This window comes from Cervus canadensis, chromosome 1 (genome assembly GCF_019320065.1).
Source record: "Cervus canadensis isolate Bull #8, Minnesota chromosome 1, ASM1932006v1, whole genome shotgun sequence".
In the NCBI taxonomy this organism is placed as follows: domain Eukaryota; kingdom Metazoa; phylum Chordata; class Mammalia; order Artiodactyla; family Cervidae; genus Cervus; species Cervus canadensis.
In genome coordinates this window covers 40,834,432-40,859,380 of record NC_057386.1, presented here as the reverse complement: position 1 = coordinate 40,859,380, position 24,949 = coordinate 40,834,432, and the positions used below count along the sequence as shown (strand labels likewise).

The 24,949-nt window shown below is 47.4% G+C and overlaps 1 protein-coding gene across 2 annotated transcripts in view; it reads right to left on the bottom strand.

Annotated features, from left to right (window-relative positions):
• The window catches only part of NOS2 (nitric oxide synthase 2), a 40,969-nt gene extending 33,423 nt beyond the window's left edge, over positions 1-7,546 (bottom strand). Inside the window, exons 1-2 of one of the 2 annotated variants that reach the window (XM_043480100.1) lie at positions 7,358-7,546; positions 5,636-5,808 (exon numbers count right to left, since the gene is read on the bottom strand). In XM_043480100.1, the coding sequence (XP_043336035.1) occupies positions 5,636-5,745 (110 nt within the window). In that variant the 5' untranslated portion in view covers positions 5,746-5,808; positions 7,358-7,546. Of the gene's footprint in view, positions 1-156; positions 348-5,635; positions 5,809-7,357 lie in introns of those variants that run through there. The other variant, XM_043480109.1, reaches the window with a different exon arrangement.
• Between the last annotated feature and the right edge of the window lie 17,403 nt (positions 7,547-24,949).

Here is a 24,949-nt window from a genome sequence, read left to right as displayed (position 1 = left end):
CTACACCAGGAAAAACTTTCAAGTAAATCCCCGTAGGAATCCTACAGAGCGAATATCCCAACCCTCCTAATTTCCCCGGAAAGCCGAGGCTCAGAGAGGCTCGGTGCGCACCGGGGTTCGCCTCCCTCCCAGGGTGGACCCGGGCGCGCGCAGTACCTGGCTCGGCGCGGGCGGCAGGCGGGCTGCGGCCGGAGGATCCTGCGGAGGAGCCGGCAGAGCCGGGGCCGGGCGGCCTCGCACGCGACGCCCAGCCCCTCGCGCATGGCCCGGCGGTGGGCGCAGCTCCGAGGGCGCCTCGCGCCCCGCCGAGCTGGCCCCTTTATTGCCGCCGGATCCAGCAGCCCCCGCCCCGGGGCGGAGCGAGCCGAAGAAGCAACCTCGACTCGGTTTCATCCCGAGCCTGGATCCTGGCCAGAGTGTCCGCTCGGCCGGCGGCCGCCTGGTCCGGGCCGGGCGCCCCTCGCCCTGCGCCTCCGCTGCAGCGGGCGTCCGCGGGAAGGTGTGCCTTGCGGATGCCACCGGACGGTCTCTGGGCTGAGACTCTGGCCTTGGGTTTGTTATTCCCCATGAAGGAACAGTAATGACCATAATAATAACTCCCATTGTACGGTGCGTCATAGTTTACAAAGCAAACTTTCCTGTCCATTATTTCATCTACCCCTTACTAACTCCACTCAAGAAGGCAATTCTATATTGTTATCCTCACTTGATAGGAAGCGCAGGGCCCAGAGAAGTGAAGGATCTTGCCCAAGGCTTCACAGCAGCCCCAGGGCCACAGCTGAAGTTCTCCCAACTTCTAGGGCTGGCCCAGGAAATACTATTTCTTTCCTGCATGTTCATTTCGATTCCAGGAAAGAAGCCCTAAAGAAGTGCAGACCTGGGGTGACATTTAGTGGGAGTCAGGGTGGTTGGCCAGAGGCTTCCTCAGGTCCCTTCCAAGCTCCTGGTCCTTATTACCCGGAAGGCACAACTCGGCCACTGACCTTGCTCCCTCTGTATGTTGCTCCTTATACCGGGAACAGGATAACTCCTAGGGTCCAGACAGAGACAGGGCAGCAGCCCTTGACCCCAGAGTAAGGGGAGCCTTCCTACACATCCTCCAGCGAGTTTAATCCGAAACCCAAATTAACATGGAAAGAGGTTACATATTTATTCTGAGCCAACTGCAACCTGCCTTGATTTTGTCCCAAATCCCATTCAACTTCACCTAGATGTTCTCAACATTTGCCTTTGTCTCTAAAACACAGGCCCACGAACGCCCCATGTTCACTTCCTAATCATTTGTTTTCATAAAATACAGAACCATTACTCACATACAAAGTCCTGGGTCTTATTACACCTGAATGGATTTTAAAATTTCTTTTCCAAATCAAAGCATATTAATTGGCTCCCACTGCTTTCAGGATAAAATCCCCTTTGTACTGCAGCTTCCTCTTCCAGTAACATCCTCCCAACCCCCACCCCACTGGTAGGTGAAGTCCAGCTGGGCCTGCCTCCTCTCTAAAGCCTTCTCCCCATTCCCATCCCCCACCACCCCCCCACACTACAGCCAGGCCAGGCCCCCTACAATATTCCCAGAATAGATCCCAGCGTCCCCCAATTCTCCTGTAACCCCCTGTCTTCCTCCCTGTCCACCCCACCCTAATTTATAAATCTCCTTAACCTTCCAGTTTTTGTGTATTCTTCCCCAAACCAGCAAGAAAAACATCCTTTCCCCCACCCTCCCCCCAGTGGGAACTGGGTCTCTTTCCTCTGTGCCTTTCTCAGCCCAGCACCCCGCGGGCCCTCGTGGAGAGCCCATATAGTGTCGAAGTTATGAGTTTGGACTTGGTTCAAACCTCAGCTCTTCCCCTTTCCAGATGTTGACTTCAAGTAAGTCACTCAACCTTGTAATATAAGGCTATTAATAATTCCTACCTCATTACTGTCACAGGAATAGTGTTAATCACACAGTCGTGTCCGACTCTTTGTGACCCCATGGGCTGTAGCCCACCAGGTTCCTCTGTCCATGGGATTCTCCAGGCAAGACTACTGGAGTGGGTTGCCATTCCCTTCTCCAGGGGATCTTCCTGACCCAAGGATCGAATCCAGGTCTCCCTCATTGTGGGCAGATTATTTACTGTCTGAGCCATCAGAGAAGACAACACAGTAGTAAGGACTTTCTAAACAGTATCTGTTCTATTTAGCTGCTGTGTGTGCAATTGATGGGCTTCCTGGGTGGCGCTAGTGGCAAAGAATCTGTCTGCCAATGCAGGAGACGCAACAGATGTGGGTTGGATCCCTGGGTCAGGAAGATCCCCTGGAGAAGAAAATGACAACCCACTCCAGTATTCTTGCCAGGAAAATTCCATGGACAGAGGAATCTGGTGGGCTACAGTCACGGGGTCACAAAGAGTCAGACATGGACATGCTATGCAATATATTATTTACTTAATATATATAATATATTATTAACTTAGTTGATAAACAGAAGAGCTTCACCAACAGCCCTGTGACTCCCCAGCAAGATGTGAGAGGAGTAGCCCTCAGCAAATCAGCATTAATGGATGAAACATGCCCAGAACCAAAAGCAGGGCAGCCAGTGTAGTGGTCATCAGCCAACCTGCCTGGGTTCAACTCCTGCCTCAGTCATTTGCTAACTGTGAGATCTCAACAAGTACTTTAGCTTTCTAGCCTTCAGTGTCCTCATTACTGCAACGTGAGGACAACACAAGTTCCTTCCTCATCGATTGTTGGGAGAGTTAAATGAATTAATGTGTGGTGTTTTCTCCCAATCATCTCTAATATCTGATTTGAGTACTTCTTTCCAGCCCAGCCCAGCTTAAAAAGATGTGATAAGTCAGCTGGTTTGCCTCAGGTCAACCTACAGCTCAGGTCTCCTGAATGGTCCCAAAACACAAGTCAGTCCCATTAGAGGGTCTGAAATTCAAGGCCACAGCCTGTAGGCCACACTGTAAGGATTAGAGGAGGAGGGGGATTCAAGATGATCTCAAAGATTAGGGGATGGATTGGGTCTGGATGAATCAAGGGAGGAATGTGCCATGTACAGGAAAGTGAGGAAGGCCCGGCTGAGCAGGTGGGATGGACCCTTGGTCTAGGAAGGGTGATCAGACCAGCAGTCTGCCTCCATGTGGTGATAGGCAATGGGGAGCTACTGAAGACTCCAGAGCCAGAGCATGGCTTGCTAGAAGGCAAGTTGGAGTGAGAGAGGTCAGAGCCAATGTGGGGGCAGTTAGGGGAGGTCAGGAGGCCAGGGCTGCAATCATGACGTGAAGAAAGGCAGGAATGACCAAGAAGAGTCAAGGCAGACCCCTGGGGTTCAGAGACCCCAGAAGGAGGATGGAACTGCTATCAGACTGCAGCATCTGAGTCTGGAGGGCCAGGAGGACATCTAGAGGCAACCCAACCCTGCATTCTCATCCTGGGTCTCCGGGCCACATTGGCCACCACAGCCTAGACCACCTGGTCTCCAGCATTCTCTCCTCCAGTTAAGCCCACACTCTCTACCTGGACGGTCTTGCCCAAGAATCCACAATGGCTCCCGTTCGCAAGCAGAGGAAAATCCAACCCCCTGCTCTACATTCAAGCTCCCGAGCTCCGGCCTGGCCTCTCCTATCCCAGCCCACCCCCACCCCCACCCCGGGCCCCAACACAGTCAGGCTGGCTTGAGTCTCTGAGTCTTTGGCCACTCTGCCCCCTTCCTGGAATGTCTTCACTATATCTCTTCCCCTCTCTGCATTCTACCCACCCTTCCACGTCCACACCGAGCCTCCCACTCCTGTGCAGTGGCTAGAGGGGACTTTGTTATGTTGCTCAACTTTGTCCTACTGACTACAGCAATTAAAACGCTGTCAGCTGAGAGAGATGCTGTTTATGAAGCACAGACTCTGCCAGGCATGCGGTTCAGTTGTTTACATGTGAAAACTCACGTAATCTCCTACCACAACCCCAGGCAGGACACAGGCATTCCTACCTCCTTCTTACAGATGAGGCAGTTGAGGCTTAAGGCCAGGGGACTTGCCAAAGGTTATAGGCTTAAGGTTGCCATTAAGTAGTAAAGCCACCTGCTTATCTGGAGAAGGAAATGGCAACCCACTCCAGTATTCTTGCCTGGAGAATTCCTTAGACAGAGGAGCCTGGCGGGCTACAGTCCATGGAGTTGCAAAGAGTCAGACACAACTGAACAAGTAACACACACACCTGCTTATCTGCAAGCCCAGGCTCTAACTGGTGCTGCTTTTCTGGGTTGCCCTGCTGCCTGCCTGCAGGGGGCGCCCTGCCCACTGTAGTCCAGGGGGAAGGCTCCCCAGGAGCCCTGTGAGGCCTGGGGCTTTGGTTTGATTCCGGCAGTGGCGTCATCACAGGTGGAATTGTGTTTCCCAGGGAGTAAGCCTCAACCTGGAGTGCAAGGCCATGAGTTCTCCTAGCATTGGAAGCCTGTCCACTGATTGGCAGGCTGGCACACTAATTCTCTCTGGTTCTGTCTCGGGCTTGCTTCTCCTACAAGGTGCAAGGGGGTGGAAGAAATTCCAACTCTGTCATTACCAGTCACGTGACTTTGGGGGACGTCATACCATGCGTACGAAAAGTTTCTGTTGCCTTAACTGTAAAATGAGACAATAATTTGTACTTCACAGAGCCACCGAGGAGGGCAGTTGAGTGGCAGCCCCTGTAACGGGTCTTAAACGGCCCTGGCCCAAAGCGAGTGCTCAGTAAGTTATAATAAACGCTTGCATTTATTGAGCACCTACTCTTTATGGGCACACTGCTGATAGATCTACATGCCCACTCTCATGGGGCTTCCCTGATAGGCTATACAGTCCATGGGGTCTCAAAGAGTCAGACACGACTGAGCGACTTACACTTTCACTTTCCCACTCCCATTTCATCCTCAAAATGCTACAAAATGGGTCGCATTGGTTCCCTGGACTGCAGATGAGAACATCTGAGGCTCAGAGAGGTTCATCTGCCCTAAGTCACACAGCTGGTGAGAGACATCTCAGAGCCAGTGAGCACGGCCCAGCACAGGGCTTGGGTATAGTTTATCTAACATGTCCATGTTCAGCTGTTTGTGACCCCATGGACTGTAGCCCACCAGGCCCCTCTGTCCGTGGGATTCTCCAGGCAAGAATACTGGAGTGGGTGCCGTGCCCTCCTCCAGGGAATCGTCTTGACCCAGGGACCAAACCCACGTCTCTTATGTCTCCTGCATTGACAGGCTGGTTCTTTACTACGAGCGCCACCTGGGAACATCCTGCCCCAGGTTGATAGTCAAAATATCTAATCACCAGTGAGGCATGCACGCTGGCAATTCAGAAGGGATGTCGGCCACGATGCTGCCTGGCTCTAACCACTGGCCTCTACTGCCCCCATCCCCCGCCTTCTCAAGTCAGTTATTGCATATCACCTTCTCAGATGCTCCCTCCAGGACTGTGCCATGGCCCTTCCTTCTTCACATAGTGTCAGGTGCAACAGTGGCTAAATCAAACCCCAACAGGGACATCAAAGAAGCCTCTGGCGAGAGCAGACCTCCAGTAAGAAGCCAGGAGCAGAGAGAAATTCCGAGTGGGCAGAGTGGGGAATGGAAACCCAGAGGAGACCAGCAGGAGGTGGCAGGCAGCAGGGGAGAGCTTACCTGGACAGAGGCCGGTAGACTTTTTCCACGTTGTTGTTGATGTCCAGTTCCGTAGCCAAGTCCACCTTTTGGGATTTGGTTTTGAACAGAAACTGCCAGGGACAGGCCATCTCTGCGGTTTTGAAAAGCACGTCGTTTGTCTGGATTTAAACTTGGAGGTTCTTCTCTGCAGGCTGAGGAAGAAGAGGGAGAGCATGACGGGAGGTTGGGAAAGAGTTGACAGACCTGGGCCTTCTCAGCGTGGTTAGTTTACCACACTGAGGCATCCGTGCAGAGGATAACATACGTAAGTCATGAACTGCCACTTCATCAGGGTTTTGCAACCTCTGTTCCTCTTCTGGAGTTGCATGTTGGGATCTTATGGATTTAATTCTACAAAGCAACATAACTCTTTAAAGGAAGAACACATAACTCAATAAGGACAAAGCACAAACCCTGTGGGCCTCTTGAGTGGGACCTGGCGAGCTTCATGGTTGACATGAGGCAAGGAAACTGCTGCTCATTGGAATACCATCTGCCTGGTCCTGCAGGCAGAGCACCTATCACTGGGGAAAGCATTCAAGCTGTGCTAAATCTTTTCTGATTTTGCAGTTGTTATCAATGCTGCCATCTGTTCCTTTTTTAAATTTTATTTATTTATTTGGCTGCACCGGGTCTTAGTTTTGGAACATGGGATATTTTATTTTGTGGCATGTGAACTCTTAGTTCTGGCATGTGGTATCTAGTTCCCTAACCAGGGATCGAACTTAGATCCCCTGAGTTGGGAGCATGGAGTCCCAGTCACTGGACCACCAGGGACATCCCTGCTTCTTTATTATTATGGGGGGGGTGGGAGCGGGGATAATTATTTGTGGGGGAAAATGCACTCAATTCTCAACATTTGAGATCATCTTCTTTTAAAAAAGGATCAAAGAAGAAGACCTACGTGGAGGCTCAGTTCTGGTCTGGGCTTGCCCCACCCCCTACACCTCCCTACCCCCCATACCCCCCTACCCCCCACACCCACCCCTGCATATCTCCTCCAAGGAAAAATCACTGGGAGCCAGTGTGGTGAGATATGGCCCTTGGGACCTGGGACTTAGAATCTTAGAGCCTGGGACTTCCCTGGTGGTCCAGTGGTTAATAATGCACCTTATAATGCAGGGGATGTGGGTTCGATCCCTGGTCAGGGAACTAAGATCCCACATGTCATGGAGCAACTAAGGCCATGTACCACAACTAGAGAGTCCCTAGATCCTATATCCTGCAACTAAGACCCACTGCAGCCAAATAGATAAGTTAAAAAAACAAAAAGACTCTTAGGGCTCCCCTAATCTGGGTTCAAATCCTAGCCTTACTAGTTATGTGACCTGACTCAAGTTATTTAAAAGACTCATTTTTTTTTCTTCCATAAAATAGGCTTAATAATATTTAGCTTACCTTTCCCCTAAAGCTGCATGTTACAAGGACTGGACAGGATCACCAATGTAAAAAAGAATTATCAGTAGATTACTCCCCATTTTCCAAAAAGTTTTCCCTTGAAATGTAGCAACTACAGCAAATTTGGCAGAAAACAAAATATGAACAAGATGCCAAACCTCATGTTAGCATTTCTTAGATTTTTTTTTCCCACCAGTTTATCTCTATAGGCAGAAAAGTCCCACAGTTTTCTGAGTCTTCCCAAACAGGAAGAAACAGAATCCTCTCAAAACTGTAGCTTCCCCAGAAATGAAGACAACTCACCTTGTGACCGGCCACAATGCCTATGCAGGATCTGGACAAGAGAACTCGGAAGATCTTCACGCTGAGAGCTTTGGAACCGTCTATAGCTGCCCAATTCCCTCACCAAGGGTGGCTGAGAGGTTTCAGACCAGAGACACTGAGTTCTCTAGGGCCAGAGAGCCTCAGTCTTCAACTCACTGCAAAGTTGTGATTACATCGGCAGCTAAGAGGAATTTATACCCAACCTGTGGCATCCAGGGAGCTATTTTTGCATAAGAGCTTTTTTTTCCCTTCCCCTAGGGAGTGTCCCAGGCTGCGTATACAGTTAGCTAATTTATGACTAGCCTTTGAGTGACTTGATGTTGCTGTTACATCACTCTGTGTGGGACATCCTCAGTAAACCCACCTCTTCCTGGTCCTAGGTCCAAGGCGGCGGTTCATCAGCAGGGTACTGGGTTCAATAAAGGAGTCATCACAGAGCCAAGTTTTACTTAGCTAAACCACATTGCCTCACGTTCATACTCTGGGGATTTTTTTTTTTACACCTCAGCAGGGAGCACTCCAGTTCATCTCTGTCCAACCTCTTGGTTTTCCAGTTCATGGCAGAAATCCAGGAAGCCAAGGAATATTGACAATATGGAACACACTGGAAAATGCCCAGGTTACAGAAGGCCGGTGATGCTGGGTCCCACCAGTGTTCCCAACAGATCTCTGAATCATTCAGCTTGAGGTTTCTGGAAGGGAAGGAAAGCCCTTGGCACAGAGAGACCTGTCAGATGCTGGTGTTGCTAACGTCTCTCACTTCAGCTCTGAGTAAGGGAGGGTAGAGTGGCAGGTAGAGTGATTTTCTACAGGGGAAAAAAATCCTTTCTTATAACAGAAAGTATATCTTAACTTCACTATACTTTCTTAAAATTCCATTTTATTATAGTGCCTCAAACACAGTGTTCTTATATGGTATGAATTGTTCCATTATAAAAGAAAAATAATAACTATGTTAGGAAAAAGTCGAAAATGGAGGGGAAAAAAACCCACCCTTGTTTTCACCATCCTAATGCATTGCTGTCACAATCCATTCATTTCCTTCCTGCATTTTCCAAATTAAATGCAGGATTCTAATCAATTGGATATGCCTAAGATAGGAAAAAACTGGAGAGAGGAATGGCTACGCACTCCTGTATTCTTGCCTGGAGAATTCCATGGGCAGAGGAGCCAGGCAAGCTACAGTCCATGGGATTGCAGAGTCAGACATGACTGAGCAACTACTGAATAAATACATGAATAGGAGCTCAAAAGATCTTTGTAGAGTGAGTGGTTGAATGAGTGAATGAATGAAAAATAGGAGTAGCCTTCAGTGAGTTTCAATGTATCCAGACCATTCTTGCTTTAGGCTTTAGCCAGTTCAGTTCAGGGAAGCTAATGCTGCTTGAGGAGAGATAACAGAGTCCCTGGGTTCAGGGAGTACAAAGCTTAAAGAATGGATAATTGTGGATAAGTATATGGAGTGATCTGTGCAGTGATGCAAGGGTGATACAGCTGAAGAAGCTGAAACTGCATTGCTCAGGGAAGGTGGACAGGGGACCGGACACCAGGACAGGGTTTTGAGGGATAATTAGGAGTTTGTCTTACTCTAACCATGTCCCCTATAATTGCTCCCACATATTCTGGCTATATCTGCAGCAGATACATGTATTAATCCTTTAACTCCTCCAACAACCCTGAAATGGTACTACTCCTTGCCATTCGTGAACTCCTCTAGAATCTTATCTACTTGACCTCAAAAGCCCTGGCTGTTTTTGCTTCAGAAGATGCAGTTATTCAGTTATTTAATCAATCAGACATATGATAGCTGGGCTTTGGATGCATGGGCTGTAAGATCCCAGGATGTGTGTATGTTGCCTTTCACTTGAGGCTGGCGCCCTAGCTCACTCTCTTAGATGCTCCCACCCTGATGAAGAAGACCACTCCCAAACGCAGTCCCCAGAGAGTGTCTCTGTGTCCTCATTATCTTCTCAGTGTACCTCCACAAGGGGCCTCCCTTTCCATGACCCCCTGAAATACATGATGCCTATAATCGGCCAGCTGCCTGTGCGTCCACGGCGTTCTTTGATTCCCCTCCCTGAAGCACCTGGAGTCTCAGGTGAATCTGTGGCAGAGTCAGGTGAGAACCCAGATCTGGTGACTGTCTCCCCACTAAACTGTGAGCCCTGGGGAGTAAGGGACCATGCTGTCCCCATCAACCAACATCTCCAGCACCTACTGACCAGCATGGAGTGGGCACTGGGGAAGAACTAGAGGAATGAATGGTGGATGGATGATGAGTGGTGCCCCTCTAGGGGCACTGGAGTGCCTGGCCCAGAGTTAAGGCTCTATAACTATTTGTTTTCTTTCCTGTTCCTTTGCATGCTGTTCAGGCTACCAGCCTGAGCTCCGAGGCTGCTATCTCACCTTGGGTCTTGCTCTAACTCAGCATCTGCCAACCGTGATGTTCTTGGCCCCTGGCAGCATTTGGGTCAGCAGTGACTGTCTGACCTGAGCACCAGGCTCAGCGCCTGATGCAGCTGCAATTAGCCTGAGAGGTCCTGGGTTCTTGTGACAGTTCTGATACTGGGCTGCTATGTGGCGTCAGAAAAGATCAGGCCTTAGGACTGACCTCAGGCCCTCTAGTCTCTGGGCCTGATTTTTCACATTAGAAAGGGTGACCAAGATAAAGTGAGTAAATGAGATACAAGAAAATGCTTTGAACTATGGAGCAAAAAGGTAATCACGTAAGAATTTCTGGTTCCCACTGTGGGTCAGAGAAGAACAGTTTACTTTTTTTTTTTTTTCAATTTACTTTTTGATAAACAGCAAGCAGGTAAAGATCCCCTGGAGTAGGAAATGGCAACCCCGTCCAGTATTCTTTCCTGGAGAATTCCATGGAGGGTGGAGCCTGGTGGGCTACAGTCCATGGGGCTGCAAAGAGTCGGACATGACTGAGCACACACACACACATACGTGACATGACCTGCCTTTCAAAGTTCCCTTCTTCACAAGGGTCAGCATTCCACTGCAAAAATTTGTGTTTTTTAATTAATGAATTAGTTTGGCTGCACTGGGTCTTAGCTGAGACATGCAGGCTCTTTGATTTTCTTTGCAGTATGCGGGATCTATTTCCCCAACCAGGGATCGACCCCTGTTGCTCTGCACCGGGAGCACAGAGTCTTAGCCACTGGACCACCGGGGAAGTTCCACCGTTAGCTTTTAAATCCCCAATTCTCTTTCTCTGTATAACATTACATTTATGTATTCATCTTCTTATTAGGATAAAATTCATAGAACATACAATTCACCATTTTAACTATTTTTAAGGGTTACACGAGGTGGTGTACAACCATCACCACCCTCCCAATACTCTCTTAATTAGCAGATGGCAAAGAGGGGAGTGAAAACAGCACTAAGGGTGGTGACAGACAGAGAAGCTAAGAGACCGCCCACAGTCACATAGCAGACAGTCTCTGGGCTGGGACAAACAGGGATGCTCACCTCAGAGCTCTAGTTTGCAGGGTCCAGGGCTGGTTCCCATCCTGGAGGTTGCCATGGATTTCTATATCTGCTGTTCTGTGTGTTCTGGGCCCGCTTCACCCTTGGCCCTGCTTACCCAACAGGCCGCATTCCTGGGCGTCTGTTGTTGATGGATGTGGCAGGTGAATTCCGCTGAGGAGAAATCAAAGCCCAGTTTGAAGAGCAGGCAGAGGACATGTGGGCCCCCAGGAGGGTGGGGTTGCAGGTTCCAAGGCTGCTGTGAAGAAATAGCCTCTGCCCTACCTAACCAGTGCATCAGGGCACCATGCCAATAACAATTGATGCTGGAATTTCTCAGCTTCATCATCCTGGGATTGACTTGCCATCAGACAGAGTTGGGGCTTCCCAGGTGCCACTTGCCAATGCAGGAGGCATAAGAAACAAAGGTCCAAACCCTGGACTGGGAAGATTTCCTGGAGGAGGGCATGCCAACCCACTCCAATAGTCTTGCTTGGAGAATCCCATGCACAGAGGAACCTGGCAGGCTACAGTCCACAGGGTCACAAAGAGTTGGACATGACTAAAATGATTCAGCATGCACACACAGGCTCTAATCAGTAATTTGCATAAGAGGAATCTGCAGTTCCGGGAGGGAAGGTGACACTTTGTCACCTAGGGAGGACGGGGCAGAGCTGGGATTTGAACCCAGAACTGTCAGACCCCAGAGATAGGTTCTCCATGTGTTTATGCTGGGGGGGGGAGGGGCTGTTAGGCAGGATTCAGCATGCTAGTGAGCAGAGGGGTGATCCTCAAGACATGGCCTTTGTTCTCCTCACTCCAGATTAAGGGAAAGAGGGTGACCCTTCAGCATATCCCAAGTTCCATGAGGACAGGAAGGCTCTATCACATTTATCACTATATTACCTTGGTACACAGCAGGTGCTCAAGCAGTGATTACATGAAGGATCTCTGCACTTACTACATGCACAGTAACCTCTAGTAACCTCTAGACAACCCTACAATGAAAGTGTCATTGTTCTCATTTTGTAGCACCGAAGCTCAGAGAGGCGGCCCACAGTGGCTCGAGGACCCAGGGATCAACATGAACAGCCACAACTGCGGTTCTGCATGCTCCCAGCTCTGAAGCCAGGGGGGCTCTGCCCTGAGGGTCTCCGTGCCTGACTCCAGCACTCTGCCAAGTGCTGAGTTGTGCTGCCTAGATCCTGAGGGCACTGGGTCTTCAGGGATGGGGGCTCTAGGGCTTCAGGCCATGGGGGGAGGACTTGGAGGACAGAAGGACTTAGATGTGGGGAAGAGCCAGAGGAGGGCATCTTAGGCCAGGAGAAAAGCCTAAATCTCCCCTGATGCTAAGTGCCTGCTCTCCACAGGGAGAGTCGTATCTCTCTGGATCCAGGGAACCCCCATTCTCACCCAGGAGGCTCCGGCTCAGTATCCTTGCCACCTGGTGTCCCAGTAGGAGTAGAGAAAGCGACAGCATGTGGTTGTCATGGTGCTGGCTGCTCTCAGGGTGGTCTGGAGGACTTAGGAGCAGCCTCCCAGCTTCAGCCAGGCCCGGCAGCCAGGCAGCCTCAGGCAAGCACTGCAATGGCTGATTTGTCAAGTGATGTCATTTTGGCAAGGCTTGAGACAGTTGGGCTTACCTTCACCCTCGGTACACATGGGACTGTGAGGTCATCCTGGGGTCGTGAATGGTGTCCCAGGCCCAGCTCAGCCAGGTGACCTCGGCCAGATCCCTTCATCCCACCCCTAACCTCACTTTCTTTAGCTGCCAAAAGAGACCAGGAAGTGCTTCTCTGTAGGATTTTCCTGAGGATAAAATGAGATCCTCTCTCTTTTTTTTTTAAAGAGGTTTTATTTATTTTAAATTTATTTATTATTTTTGGTTGTGCTGTGTCTTCATTGCTACAATGGGCTCTCTCTAGTTGCTGCAAGCAGGGGCTGCTTGTAGCTGCAGAGCCCAGAGGTTTCTCTTTATGGAGGCTTCTCTTGTTCCAGGGCACGGGCTGCAGGGCACTTGGGCTTCAGTAATTGCAGCACGCGGGCTTAGTAGTTCTGGCGCATGGGCTTAGTTGCTCCATGGCATGTGGAATCTTCCCGGATCAGTGATCAAACCCATGTAACCTTCATTGGCAGGCAGACTCTTATCCACTGTACCACCAGGGAAATATGAGGTCCTGTCTTCAAAGTGCCAGACACTCAATAAATCCTAGGGGTTCCCATCCTGGCAGATGGGGAAGCTGAGGCCAAGAGTAACTCATTCCCGGGTCTCACAGCAGTTCGTACTGGACAACTTCCTCTTCTAGGCCAGCAGGCCCCTGACCTTCCTGGTAGCTACATCAGGCCCTTCTCTTCCTCCTTCCCCAGGCTCTCTGGTACCTCCTCCCCTACCCTTCGAGATGGTGACATGGATGCCGTCTCCCCACGTATAACCTCAGCACTCTGCACTCTCAGATGCTCAGTAGGTGCCCTTACTGGTGATGCTAAAGCTCCATATCTGCATGACCTGGGATCTCTTTTTCGGTCAAATGACAAGTTTCCCAAAACATGACCAATCCAGAGGAGATTTGGGGTGGCAGGTGGTGCTAGTGGTAAAGAACCCGTCTGCCAATGCAGGAGACTTAAGAGATGCAGGTTCGATCCCTGGGTCTGGAAGATCCCCTGCAGGAGGGCATGGCAACCCACTTCAGTATTCTTGCCTGGAGAATCCCAGGGACAGAGGAGCCTGGTGGACTACAGTCCATGAGGTCGCAAAGAGTCAGACACGGCTGAAGTGACTTAGCACATACCTGGAGTAACCTTTTTAAATTTTAATAGTTGAAGTATTTATCAATGTGTTTACTGTCTGTGATCATTTACTGATGTTTCATGTGCGGGAAATGATAAAATGGATTTGAGAATTACATTTATTTAAGTTAAAAGAGGAGTCGGTCTAAGGGGGAAATATCGGAGCAAATAATAATGTAGGTGTTAACAGGTGTGACAAAAATTATGAAGGTGGGATGCAAGAAAACTGCAAGGAGCGTCCATGAGAAGATGTGTGACTTTTGTTCTTTCTCTACACGTGTGCCTGTGTGTGACCTGTGATGTCTCTTGTCCTATTTAGGCTTCATGTGCCTCATGTGACAGAGGATGGCATTGGGAAGAAGCTCTCTAAGGATCCTCCAGTTCTGATACCCTAGGTCTCATGCAAGACCCCCGGCCCCTTCCTTGTCATTTGTTGACTAACCACTGGAGGGCGTGAGTCACAAGGTCTCCTGAGTGTGTACCACCTTGAATGACTTGGAGTTGACTGAAACAGGGGGCTTTTTGCTGGAAATGCCCCGGTTGTTACCTAAGGTGGACAAACCTAGGATGGACCAGGATGTGGACGGCTTTGATCTCTGAGTCCCTGGAGTATGATTCACGCTGGCTGGCACAAGCTGGCACTTCACTGGTAGGCTGGGCACAGTGGGCGATGACCTGACCAGCTCTTGGGGGCGGACCAGCCAGGAATTTTCTTTAAGGGCTCAATTTCTTGTTGATGCTTCCCAGAACATCGTCCCTTTTCTGCCCTTCCTCGCTGCTTCTCGGGTTGAAGATTAATACTTGGCGTGGCATCAGGGCAAGTCCTGAGGTGTGGTACTTCAAAGGTCAAGGATTAAGGTGCAATTAGTACCTTGGTTCTGTGCAGAGGACACCAGTAGGGGAGCAAGGAAGGGCAGGTAGCCATCAAGTGTGCAATGCTAAGCTAGTTACCGGAACAGGCAGCTGGAGTTCAACCCCACAGAGAAACCTAGGTAAAACTCAGACCTCACCCAAGGTACGAGACTGCTGACTGTTTGCCCGACAATTCTAGAGAATCGCTTCCAGGAGCAGGGTAGGGGCATTAACTCCCCAAGGCCTGCTATGGGCAGGGTAGCCTTCCTTGGCTTTGGAAAAGCCCGCAGGCACAGAGATGCCAAGGCTGGCAGCTGGAGTGGCCAGGCTGCACTGCCGTGAATGATGCGGGCAGAGCAGCAGCTGCACTGCTCTGAATGGGCTAGGGTGAGGTCAAACGGAAGACAAGTGTCTGGTCACTTTCTCCCCCACTTCAGCCTCTGAGGATGCTGGATGCTGATCCAAAGAGAAGTTCTAAACACCTTCTCACCAGCTTGGGTGAATGCATCATCTTGGATCCTTCCCTAAACAGCTGTGCATCTTTTGTTGGGCCCCATGAGCCTGCTGGGTCTCTGTTAAGGTTCTCTGGAGCCTTCCCAGCTCTGATATCTGGGTTTTTCTGAGTCTCCCCAACTCAAGCACATCTTGGCTCTGGTGCTCTTGGGAGAGTGCCCGTGCTGACTGGAGTGCCCTCCAAGAAAGCAGAGCACAGTAATAACCAGCGCCAGTGACTCCACACACAGGCCACAGAGATGTTCAGGGCATCACTGAACATAAGGCTCAGAAACAACCTAAATGATCATCATTCAGGAAAGGCGCCCTGGTCCAGCTTTAGGGGCCAGGGTTATGGTGGACCATTACATGAAGAAATGAAATATTTTAAGAATATTTTATGACAAGGAATAATGTTTATGGTATCAGTAAAAACATCAGATCATAGTGCGGAATCACTCCCACCAAGTAAAATAAAGGCATAAAAAGACATGAGCAAAAATATTAAAATATTAGAAGTGGTAGAAATAAGGGTGCTAGTTGCTTTCTTGTTTACCCTTCTTTGTATTTTCCCTACAGGAACAAGGGTGGGACAGGGGGCACGGGCAGTTTGCTTGCTGTGTATGTAAATCAGAACCTGGAGAGGTTCTTTCAGAGGAGGTTGAGCCTTTGGTTTTTTTAAATATTGATTTATTTTTTATTGGGCTTCACTAGGTGGGTCTTCATTGTGGCATTCAGTATCTCTAATTGCAGCACATAGGAACTAGTTCCCTGACCAAGGGACCAATGGGTCCCCTGCATTGGGAGCATGGATTCTTAGCCACTAGACGACTGGGGAAATCCCAGAGTTGATGCCTTATTTCCTCCTGCCCAGGGAATGTTCCTCTCATGTTACTGTAGGAGGGAACTTTGGCCTTTGGCATCTGACACTTGGATTTGTCCTGGTCCCTATTTCAAGGTTCTCCCCTTCTCCCGGGAGCTCCCCAGCCAGCCACACCTTTCCATAAGCTATTCTCTCTGCTTGGAATATCCTTCCCGGCAGCTCCCCATCCCCACCCTTCTCAGACTCTGCTCCACTTCATAATGCTGTCATCTCTAAAAAGTTCCCCTGACCTTTCATCCCCAGGCTTCCCTGGGTTCCCCTCCATCTCAACACTAATCGCACTCTTTCAGTTGTGAACTCACTCATTTGTCTCCTCTATGAGCTGCAAGCTCCTGAAGGCCAAGACAACATCTCACACATCTCTGCAGCACCAGCACTGTGCCTGACACATAGTAGATGTGTCAAGAAAATTTCTAATTGAGACATAATTCACACATCATAAAACCCACCCTTTAAATGTGTACAGTTCAGTGGGCTTTATTTTTACAAGGCTGTGTAACCATCAGCAGAACCTAATTCCAGAACATTTCCATCACCCTCAAAAGAAACTCCATACCCATTAGCGTCACTCCCCCTTTCCTCCTCCGTCCCAGCCCGAGGCAACTGCTAGTCTGCCCTTTGTCTCTATGGACTTGCCTATTCTGGATATTTTTTATATATGGAATATGTGACCTTTGTGTCCGGCTTCTTTCACTTCAGTTCAGTCACTCAGTCATGTCCGACTCTTTGCGACCCCATGGACTGCAGCACGCCAGACTTCCCTGTCCATCACCAACTCCTGGAGCTTGCTCAAACTCATGTACATCGAGTCAGTGATGCCATCCAACCATCTCATCCTCTGTCGTCCCCTTCTCCTCCTGCCTTCAATCTTTCCCAGTATCAGGGTCTTTTCCAATGAGTCAGTTCTTCGCATTAGGTGGCCAAAGTATTTGAGCTTCAGTTTCAACATTAGTCCTTCCAATCAATATCTAGGACTGATTTCCATTGACTGGCTGGATCTCCTTGCAGTCCAAGGGACTCTCAAGAGTCTTCTCCAGCACCACAGTTCAAAAGCATCAATTCTTCGGCACTCAGATTTCTTTATGGTCTAACTCTCATATCCATACATGACTACTGGAAAAACCATAGCTTTGAGTATACAGACCTTTGTTGATAAAGTAATGTCTCTGCTTTTTAATGTTTGTCCTAGCTTTTCTTCCAAGGAGCAAGTGTCTTTTAATTTCATGGCTGCAGTCACCATCTGCAGTGATTTTGGAGCCCAGGAAAACAAAATCTGTCACTGTTTCCATTGTTTCCCCATCTATTTGCCATGAAGTGATGGGACCAGATGCCATGATTTTAATTTTTTGAATGTTGAGTTTTAAGCCAGTTTTTTCACTTTCTTCTTTCACTTTCATCAAGAAGCTCTTTAGCTCCTCTTTGCTTTCTGCTATAAGGATGGTGTCATCTGCATATCTGAAGTTATTGATATTTCTCCCTGCAATCTTGATTCCTGCTTGTGCTTCATCCAGTCCAGCATTTCGCATAATGTACTCTGCATATGAGTTAAATAAGCAAGGTAATAATATACAGCCTTGACATACTCCTTTCCCAATTTGGAACCAGTCCATTGTTCCATGTCCTGTTCTAAGTGTTGCATCTTGACCTGCAAACAGATTTCTCAGGAGGCAGGTAAGGTGGTCTGGTATTCCCATCTCTTGAAGAATTTTCCGCAGTTTGTTGTGATCCACACAGTCAAAGGCTTTTGCATAGTCAATGAAAGAGAAATAGATATTTCTCTGGAATTTTCTTGCTTTTTCTATGATCCAATGGATGTTGGCAATTTGATCTCTGGTCCCTCTGCCTTATCTAAATCCACTTGAACATCTGGAAATTCTTGGTTCACATACTGTTGAAGACTAGCTTGGAGAATTTTGAACATTACTTTCACTTAGCATAATGTTTTCAGGGTTTTTTCACATTGTAGCATGTATCCGTACTTGATTCCTTTTTATGACCGAATAATATTCCATTGTATGGACATAGCACATTTTGCTTATCCATTCATCAGTTGATGGGCATTTAACTTGACTTCACTGTTTAGATATTATGAATAATGCTGCTATGAACATGTGAGCACAGTTTCGTGTGAAAAAATATTTTCAGTTCTCTTGGGTATAAAAGTGGAATCGCTGGGTCACAGGATAACTTCATGTTTAACTTTTTCTTATTGTTTAACTTTTGGGGGAACTGCCCTAATATTTTCCAAAGGAGCTGCTCCATTTTATGTTCCCACCAGCAGTGTATGAGGGTTCCTATTTCTCTATTCAAACCTTGCCTGTCAATTATTGTCTGTCTTTTTCATTATACAGTCACTTCCTAGTGGGTGTGCAGTAGTCAGTGGGCTTCTGATGAATGAATGAGTGGCTGGCCAATGGATGGATGGTTGGACATGTAAAAGTAGGTGTCAGTCCCTGAGCTCTGCGATCTGATTTTGGTGGGAGAGCCTGCTCCGCCCGCTCGCTGGGGGCCTGAACTAAGTAGAGACGCAGCAATCTGCAGCCTGCCCACCCCCCCCCGTGGCTCCAGACACCCCAAAGCTGCCTCAGTCCTGGGTGTCTTACAGCATGCAGGTGGCCTGGACTCCCCTAGACCCATCAGTAGGCTCTGAACGGGACCTGTTTCTGGGTGGGGCTAGCTCTGTAACCCCTCTGGGCCTTGGTTTCCTCTTCTGGGAAATGAAAATAAAGCTCAGCGTGTGGAATAACTGTAGGATGAAGCGATGCACGTAAATTGTCCACAAAGGGCACAGCACAGAGTGGGTGGTGCCTTTTTCCAGACTGTTTTCTCAGAAGTCTGCCCCATTCATGCATAAATGTCACTTCACTGGTTAATTGCTGGACAAGAGTTTGAGAAGAGGAGGGTGGTGGAAAGGGTGGGGTAAGACCAGAGGTTTACAGATAGCAGGAAACAGCGGTGGGGGCGGCCGGCAGTTGTGGAATAGGTGGGCAATGCAGACAATCCTGGGAGGATTATCACAGGCCTCCAAAGGGCACTTCCTCCCAGTCATTTGTGTCCTCAAGCTCTCTGGATTTTCAGACCCCTGAGTCTTCCATGTAGGCCCTTGAAGGGCATTGGTTGGGGGTGCTAGGGGGATGAGGGTTGGGGTGGGGAGCACCTGAGCAGTGCTGATTCAAACTCAACTGGGAGTCTACAGGCCAACCTCATGGAAGGGCAATCAGATGCCAAGATCTAGGATGGCATATGGCTTTTATCTGTTATGCCCAACTTATCAGATAAATAATAACAATTCGGCATCTCTCAGCAGGAATGAGTTCAAGGTTCTGTACTTTGAGGCTCAGTAGGAAAAAGTAGCCGTACCTGTCCCAGCTCAGGAGTGGGGCGTGGTCACAGCAACGACCCATATTTACTGTTCTAGACCTATATAAGGTGAGCTCTCTGTTGGGTAGTTTCTATGCCGCCTAAGTAATTTGTTGGCTCGGGCAGTGTAAAGGTCAAGAGAGATTCAGAGAATTTGCTGGAGTGACTGAGGGTGGTGGCGGCCATGGCTTCCCGCTCTAGCCGTCTTCCAGAGGCTCTAGCACGTGTCAGAACGCTGTGTCTGGTTTATGGGAAACCTGGGCAGAGGTTTACAGGAAACCCCAGGCAGAGGGTGTCACTCACGCAGAAAGGCCATGGAGCGCCTTTAGAGCCTGACCCAGTTGGGGGAAATTCTTGGCTCATCTGAATGGCTCCCAGTGAGCCGGTTCTCTGGTTCCGTGTAACATGGGGCCACGAGCCTCATGGGGCTTCTGGTCCAGGTGATCTGATGGACCCTGATCAAGAAAGTAAAGGTGCATGTGGGGGAAATGTATGCTCTCAGTTTGACCAGAAGAGAAAACTGCAGCCTGTACTAGGTGGAGAGAGATGGAGAAATTGCACTGAGAGAGGAGCAGCTTTGTGACTGCAGCTTGGATTGGCTTGGATTGTTTTGTCTGTGAAAAAGAAACAGTCACTCAGTCATGTTTGACTCTTCGTGACCCCGTGGACTGTAGCCCACCAGGCTGCTCTGTCCATGGGATTCTCCAGGCAAGGATATTGGAGAGGGTAGCCATTCCCTTCTCTAGGGGATCTTCCCGACCCTGGGATCAAACCTGGGTCTTCCACATTGCAGGCGGATCCTTTACTATCTGAGCCACCAGGGAAGCCCGTTTTGCCTGTAGTTCTGTGTTAATTGTTTTTTCATTAATACCTAATTCCCAGCTGGAGAGACTCCTAGAAGCATTGGGACATCTGCTCTGGCCCAGCCACTTCTGAGGAATATTCCGGGACTGTTTCCCTGCTGTGTACCATGTGACCCCTCCCGGTCCATTGGACAAGGGTGGGCGCCTCACCCTGGGGCAGCCAGTGGCCTCGGAGGTGGACCCTCTGCCTTTGAGTATTGAACTGGAGAGACAGAGGAGCAGCAGTTGACAGCAGTGTAGACCTCCAAAAGACCCCCGGAAAGAGAGAGGGTGGGAGGCAGAGGGCGGAGGAAGCCACCAGCAAACAGAGGTCTGAGATGGGGAGCAGAGGACAGATTGCAGGATGCCCCAGATGGGCAGGGTGGAGGAGCCCCAGGCGCTGGACGTGGCTCCCTTCCAGATCCTGAACTCTCCCCCAGGCTCTGTGACTCTGGCCATGTGACCCAGCTTCCTTACTGCCCAGAATATTCTCCAATAAACTCTTTATTCCCCAAAGAAGCCTATATGAGAGGCTTGTGTTTTTGCAGCTCCCTAACAGAGCCTAACACGGGTACTACTGCTTTATTGAGAAAGTTTCCTATTTCACAGTAAAAATGGAAGCAAACTGTTTATCAGGGACTGAGGAAGGAGAGGAGCTAGACGGTGATAAGGCTCGATGCTGGAAAGTACCTGACTCTGCATCTTCTGGGGCTCTGGAGCAGATGGCTTTGCCGAAGTTCCTGTTGGAAAGCAATCAACCTTTCACAGCCTACTAAGCGACTTTAATGAAGGCCAATTTTATGATTGCCTGGTGCACCCACCTGTCCTCCCTCGGTAATATAGAGGCATGGACTTTCTCACCATGAAGCTGGAGAAGTCAGATGCTTGCCTGAAATGACACAGCATCTACCACCTGACTTGTTGAACAGTTAAAAATGAACAGAAGCCTCAATTAAACAGACTTGAGAGACCACACAGCAGAGCTCCACTGACCTGTGCATCTAGCAGAGCCCAGCAGGAAGAAGAAAGACTCCTCTTCTTTCCTGGCAAGCACTCAGCCAAGGAAAGCCACAGACGCTTTGTTTGCACAGACTTCCCAGCTTCCTTCGCCCTCTATAAAAGCAGTCTTCTTCCCTTGCCTTGCAGAGACTTGCACATGGCTCTTGGACCCCAAATTGCAATTCTCTGCTGATCCCAAATAAACCCATCTTTAAAAAATTAAAAGAAAAAAAAAACCCATCTTTGCTGGAGAAATATCTGGCAGTCTATTGATTTCAGGTCAACCAGACCTTCAGTGGGCTTCTCAGCTTCCACTCCACTTCCCACGCACCAGATCTGCAGTCTGTCTGAAGACCTGGAGTCTGTCTTTCCTATTGTAGCTCCGAGTGATGAATCCAAGCGCCAGGAAGAATGAGGGAGGATTTTCAAGGCAAGTAATTCCTGAACAGAGCTTTGTTTTTTAAGTAGCATTGATTTTTCATTCTTTTGATGCACAGGCATAGGAGTGTTAATACTTGTGTAAATTCATGTAACCACCACCATATTCAGGATACAGAACAGTCCCATCACCCCGCCAAACACTTTCCTGCAGCCCCTTTGTAGTCACACCATACTCCCAACCCCAACCCCCTGGAACTGCTATGTTCTCCAACCCTACAGTTTTGTCTTTTATAGATTGTCATATAAATGGAATTATAAAGTGAGTAATATTTGAAACTGATTTATTTCACCCAGCATAATGCCTTTAAGCACCATCCATAGTTGGTTCCATTCTGTCGCAGAAGAGGAAGCCACTGTATGGACAAATGACAGTCTAACAGTTCATCCACTGAAAGATATTGGGTGGTTAAGTTTTTGACAGTTATGGGGAGAGCTGCTACAATCATTTGTGCGTAGCTTCTTGCATGAACATAAGTTTTGTTTCTCTGGGTTACACGCCTAGAAGTGGAAATACTGGGTCTTGTGGTAAGTGTATGAGAAACTGCCAAACTGTTTTCCAGAATGACCATATTAGGAATTCTCTGATGGCCCAGTGTCTGCACTTCCACAGCAAGGTGCATGGGTTCAATCCCGGGTCAGGGAATTAAGACACCACATGCTGCGATGTGGCATAAATAAATAACTAAATAAATGTAAACAGCTTGTCACCTCTTTCTAAACAAACAAACCCAGAATGGTCATACCGCATCACATTTCTACCAACAATAATGAGAGTTCCATTTGCTCCACACACTAGCCAGTACTTATTGTTGTCAGACTTTTGTTTGTTTAGACTAACATTAGGTGTGTAGTAGTATCTCACTGTGGTTTTGCATTTCCCTAGTGACTAATGGCGCGGAGCATCTTTTTGCGTGCCTATTCGTCCTTTGCACATCTTTTTTGGTCAAGTGTCTGTTCAGGTCTTTTGCTCTTTTTAAAAATTTAGTGTTTGTTTTCTTCCTGTTGAGTTTTGTAAATTCTTTATATACTCTGGGTACAAATTAATTTCCAGATATGTAGTTTACAAATACAGTCTCCCAGTCTTTTCAGTTTCTTTAAAGTGCTCTTACAAAGCAAGTGTTATTGATTTTGCTTTTTTATGGATCATTAAAAAGGGTTTTGAAGAACACATCCAAAGGATTCTAGGCAAAGGACATACTATGTGCAAGCAGCTCAATACTGCTGGAGAGGAGCATGTGGGGTAAAGGGTGGAGGGAGTGACTGGATCGTAGAAGGATCAGATCCCATGTCTCCAGGATGCTACACCAAGGAGGGTGGACAACTTGTCCTGTCGGTGAGGGAACTACCAAAGGACACGGCAATTGCTTGCTTTCATTTTGACTAACTTTTAAAAATGAGTTTCTCATAGGAAAACAAAGAGCAACAAAAAGACAGTCAAAACCTTGCATGATCCTACCACTGAGAGGGGAGTTACACTCATTAACATTTGGGCTGGTTCTTCTTTTCATACACACATGTACAGATACATTTTTATTTTTTTTTTACAGAAATGAGGCCATGTCATCATACTGCATCACCAGGACTTTAGGGAAGCCCCAAAAAAAAAGTAATCTTAACTGAAGAAATGAGGAAGTAAAAGAATAATGATATGGAAAAGTGTTCACAGATATTATTGTTGAGCAAAAGCAAAAGACATGTTATAAAATATATTTATATTTTATTTATTTTATTTTATTTTATTATATATTTATATATATATGTAATATTATATATATTTATATGTATGTAATTATATATATATTTTATATATATAATTTTTATTATATATATTTATATATATTATATAAATATATATATAATATAATAATATATTATATATTTTTTATTAATTTTATTATATAATTATATTAATTATATAAAATATATTTATAACATGTCTTTTGCTTTTGCAATATATATATATTTTATGCATATGTATATGCAATATATATATATTTTTATTAATTTTATTATGTAATTGTATTAATTGTATAAAATATATTTATAACAATGTCCTTTGCTTTTGCAAAATATATATATTATATATATAATATATTTTTATTATATATAATATATAATTATAAATATTTTAATATATAATTATATATAATATAATAATATATTGTTATATATTTTATTAATTTTATTATATAATTTTATTAATTATATAAAATATATTTATAACATGTCTTTTGCTTTTGCTCAACAATAATATCTGTGAACACTTTTCCATATCATTATTCTTTTACTTCCTCATTTCTTCGGTTAAGATTACTTTTTTTTTTGGGCTTCCCTAAAGTCCTGGTGATTCAGCGGTTAAGAATCTGCGTATCAGTGCAGGACACCAATCTGAACTCCAATCTGGGAAGATCCTATATGCCATGGGGCAGCTAAGCCTGTGGGCCACAACTACTAACCCCTGCATTAGAGCCCATAAGCCGCAACTACCAAGCCTACATCACGATGTGTGCCCTGGAGCCCAGGCTCCGTAACAAGAGAAGCCACTGCAATGAGAAGCTGGCACACCTCAAAGAAGGGTAGCCCCCACTCATCGAAACTAGAGAAAGCCCGGGCAGCAGTGAAGACCCACTGCACTCATAAAGAAAGAAATAACATAAATTTTTAGGAGATTAACCTTTTTCTTTTGTTATATTTTAATGTAAGATTTCATGCATTCAAATAAAATGCCCAACATGACAAATATGACAATATTATGAACTACCCTCTGGTTAAAGGATAAGAACACAAACAGTAGCATCATCTCTGTGTGAACATGTGTCTAGTGCTTCCTATCTGCCAGATGCTGTTCTTTATATATATGAACTCCTGTCCGCTCCAAACAGCCCCCTGAGGTAGTGACATTATCTCCATGTGACAGTGGGGAAAGGCGCAGAGAGGTTAAGCCAGCTTCCCCAAGGCCACACAGATAGTGAGTGGCAGAGGCAGGACTGAAAGCTTTGGGTATGGAAACAACAGGGAGTGGCCATGGAGGATGAGGGGGCGCAGGGCTCAGGGGTGACTCCCAGAAAGCTGCTGGGACTGAGGAGCAGAGATGCCACTTACTGAGCCAGGAAGACGGAGGAGGAGCTGATCTAGGGGTAGGGTAAGCTCAGGAACTCAGGGTTGAAATGCCTGTGGAGCAGGAAGGTAGAAATGAATGAATGATTGCAAAATGGAAACAAGAAATGCATGCATGAATGGAGAAATGACCCACCCCAGGCAAGGACATTCACAGCATAGCAGCAAAAACCTCTTATCAGTCAGGTCAGGGAAGCCATAAAGCTGCAGGGTCTAGTTGAAGAGGGTCACAGCTGTTTACAACAGGATTTGGGAGCAGGTTGTTTCACCAGTGTTTATAAAGTACCCAGGGTCTGGCAACTGCTCCATCCACAAGTT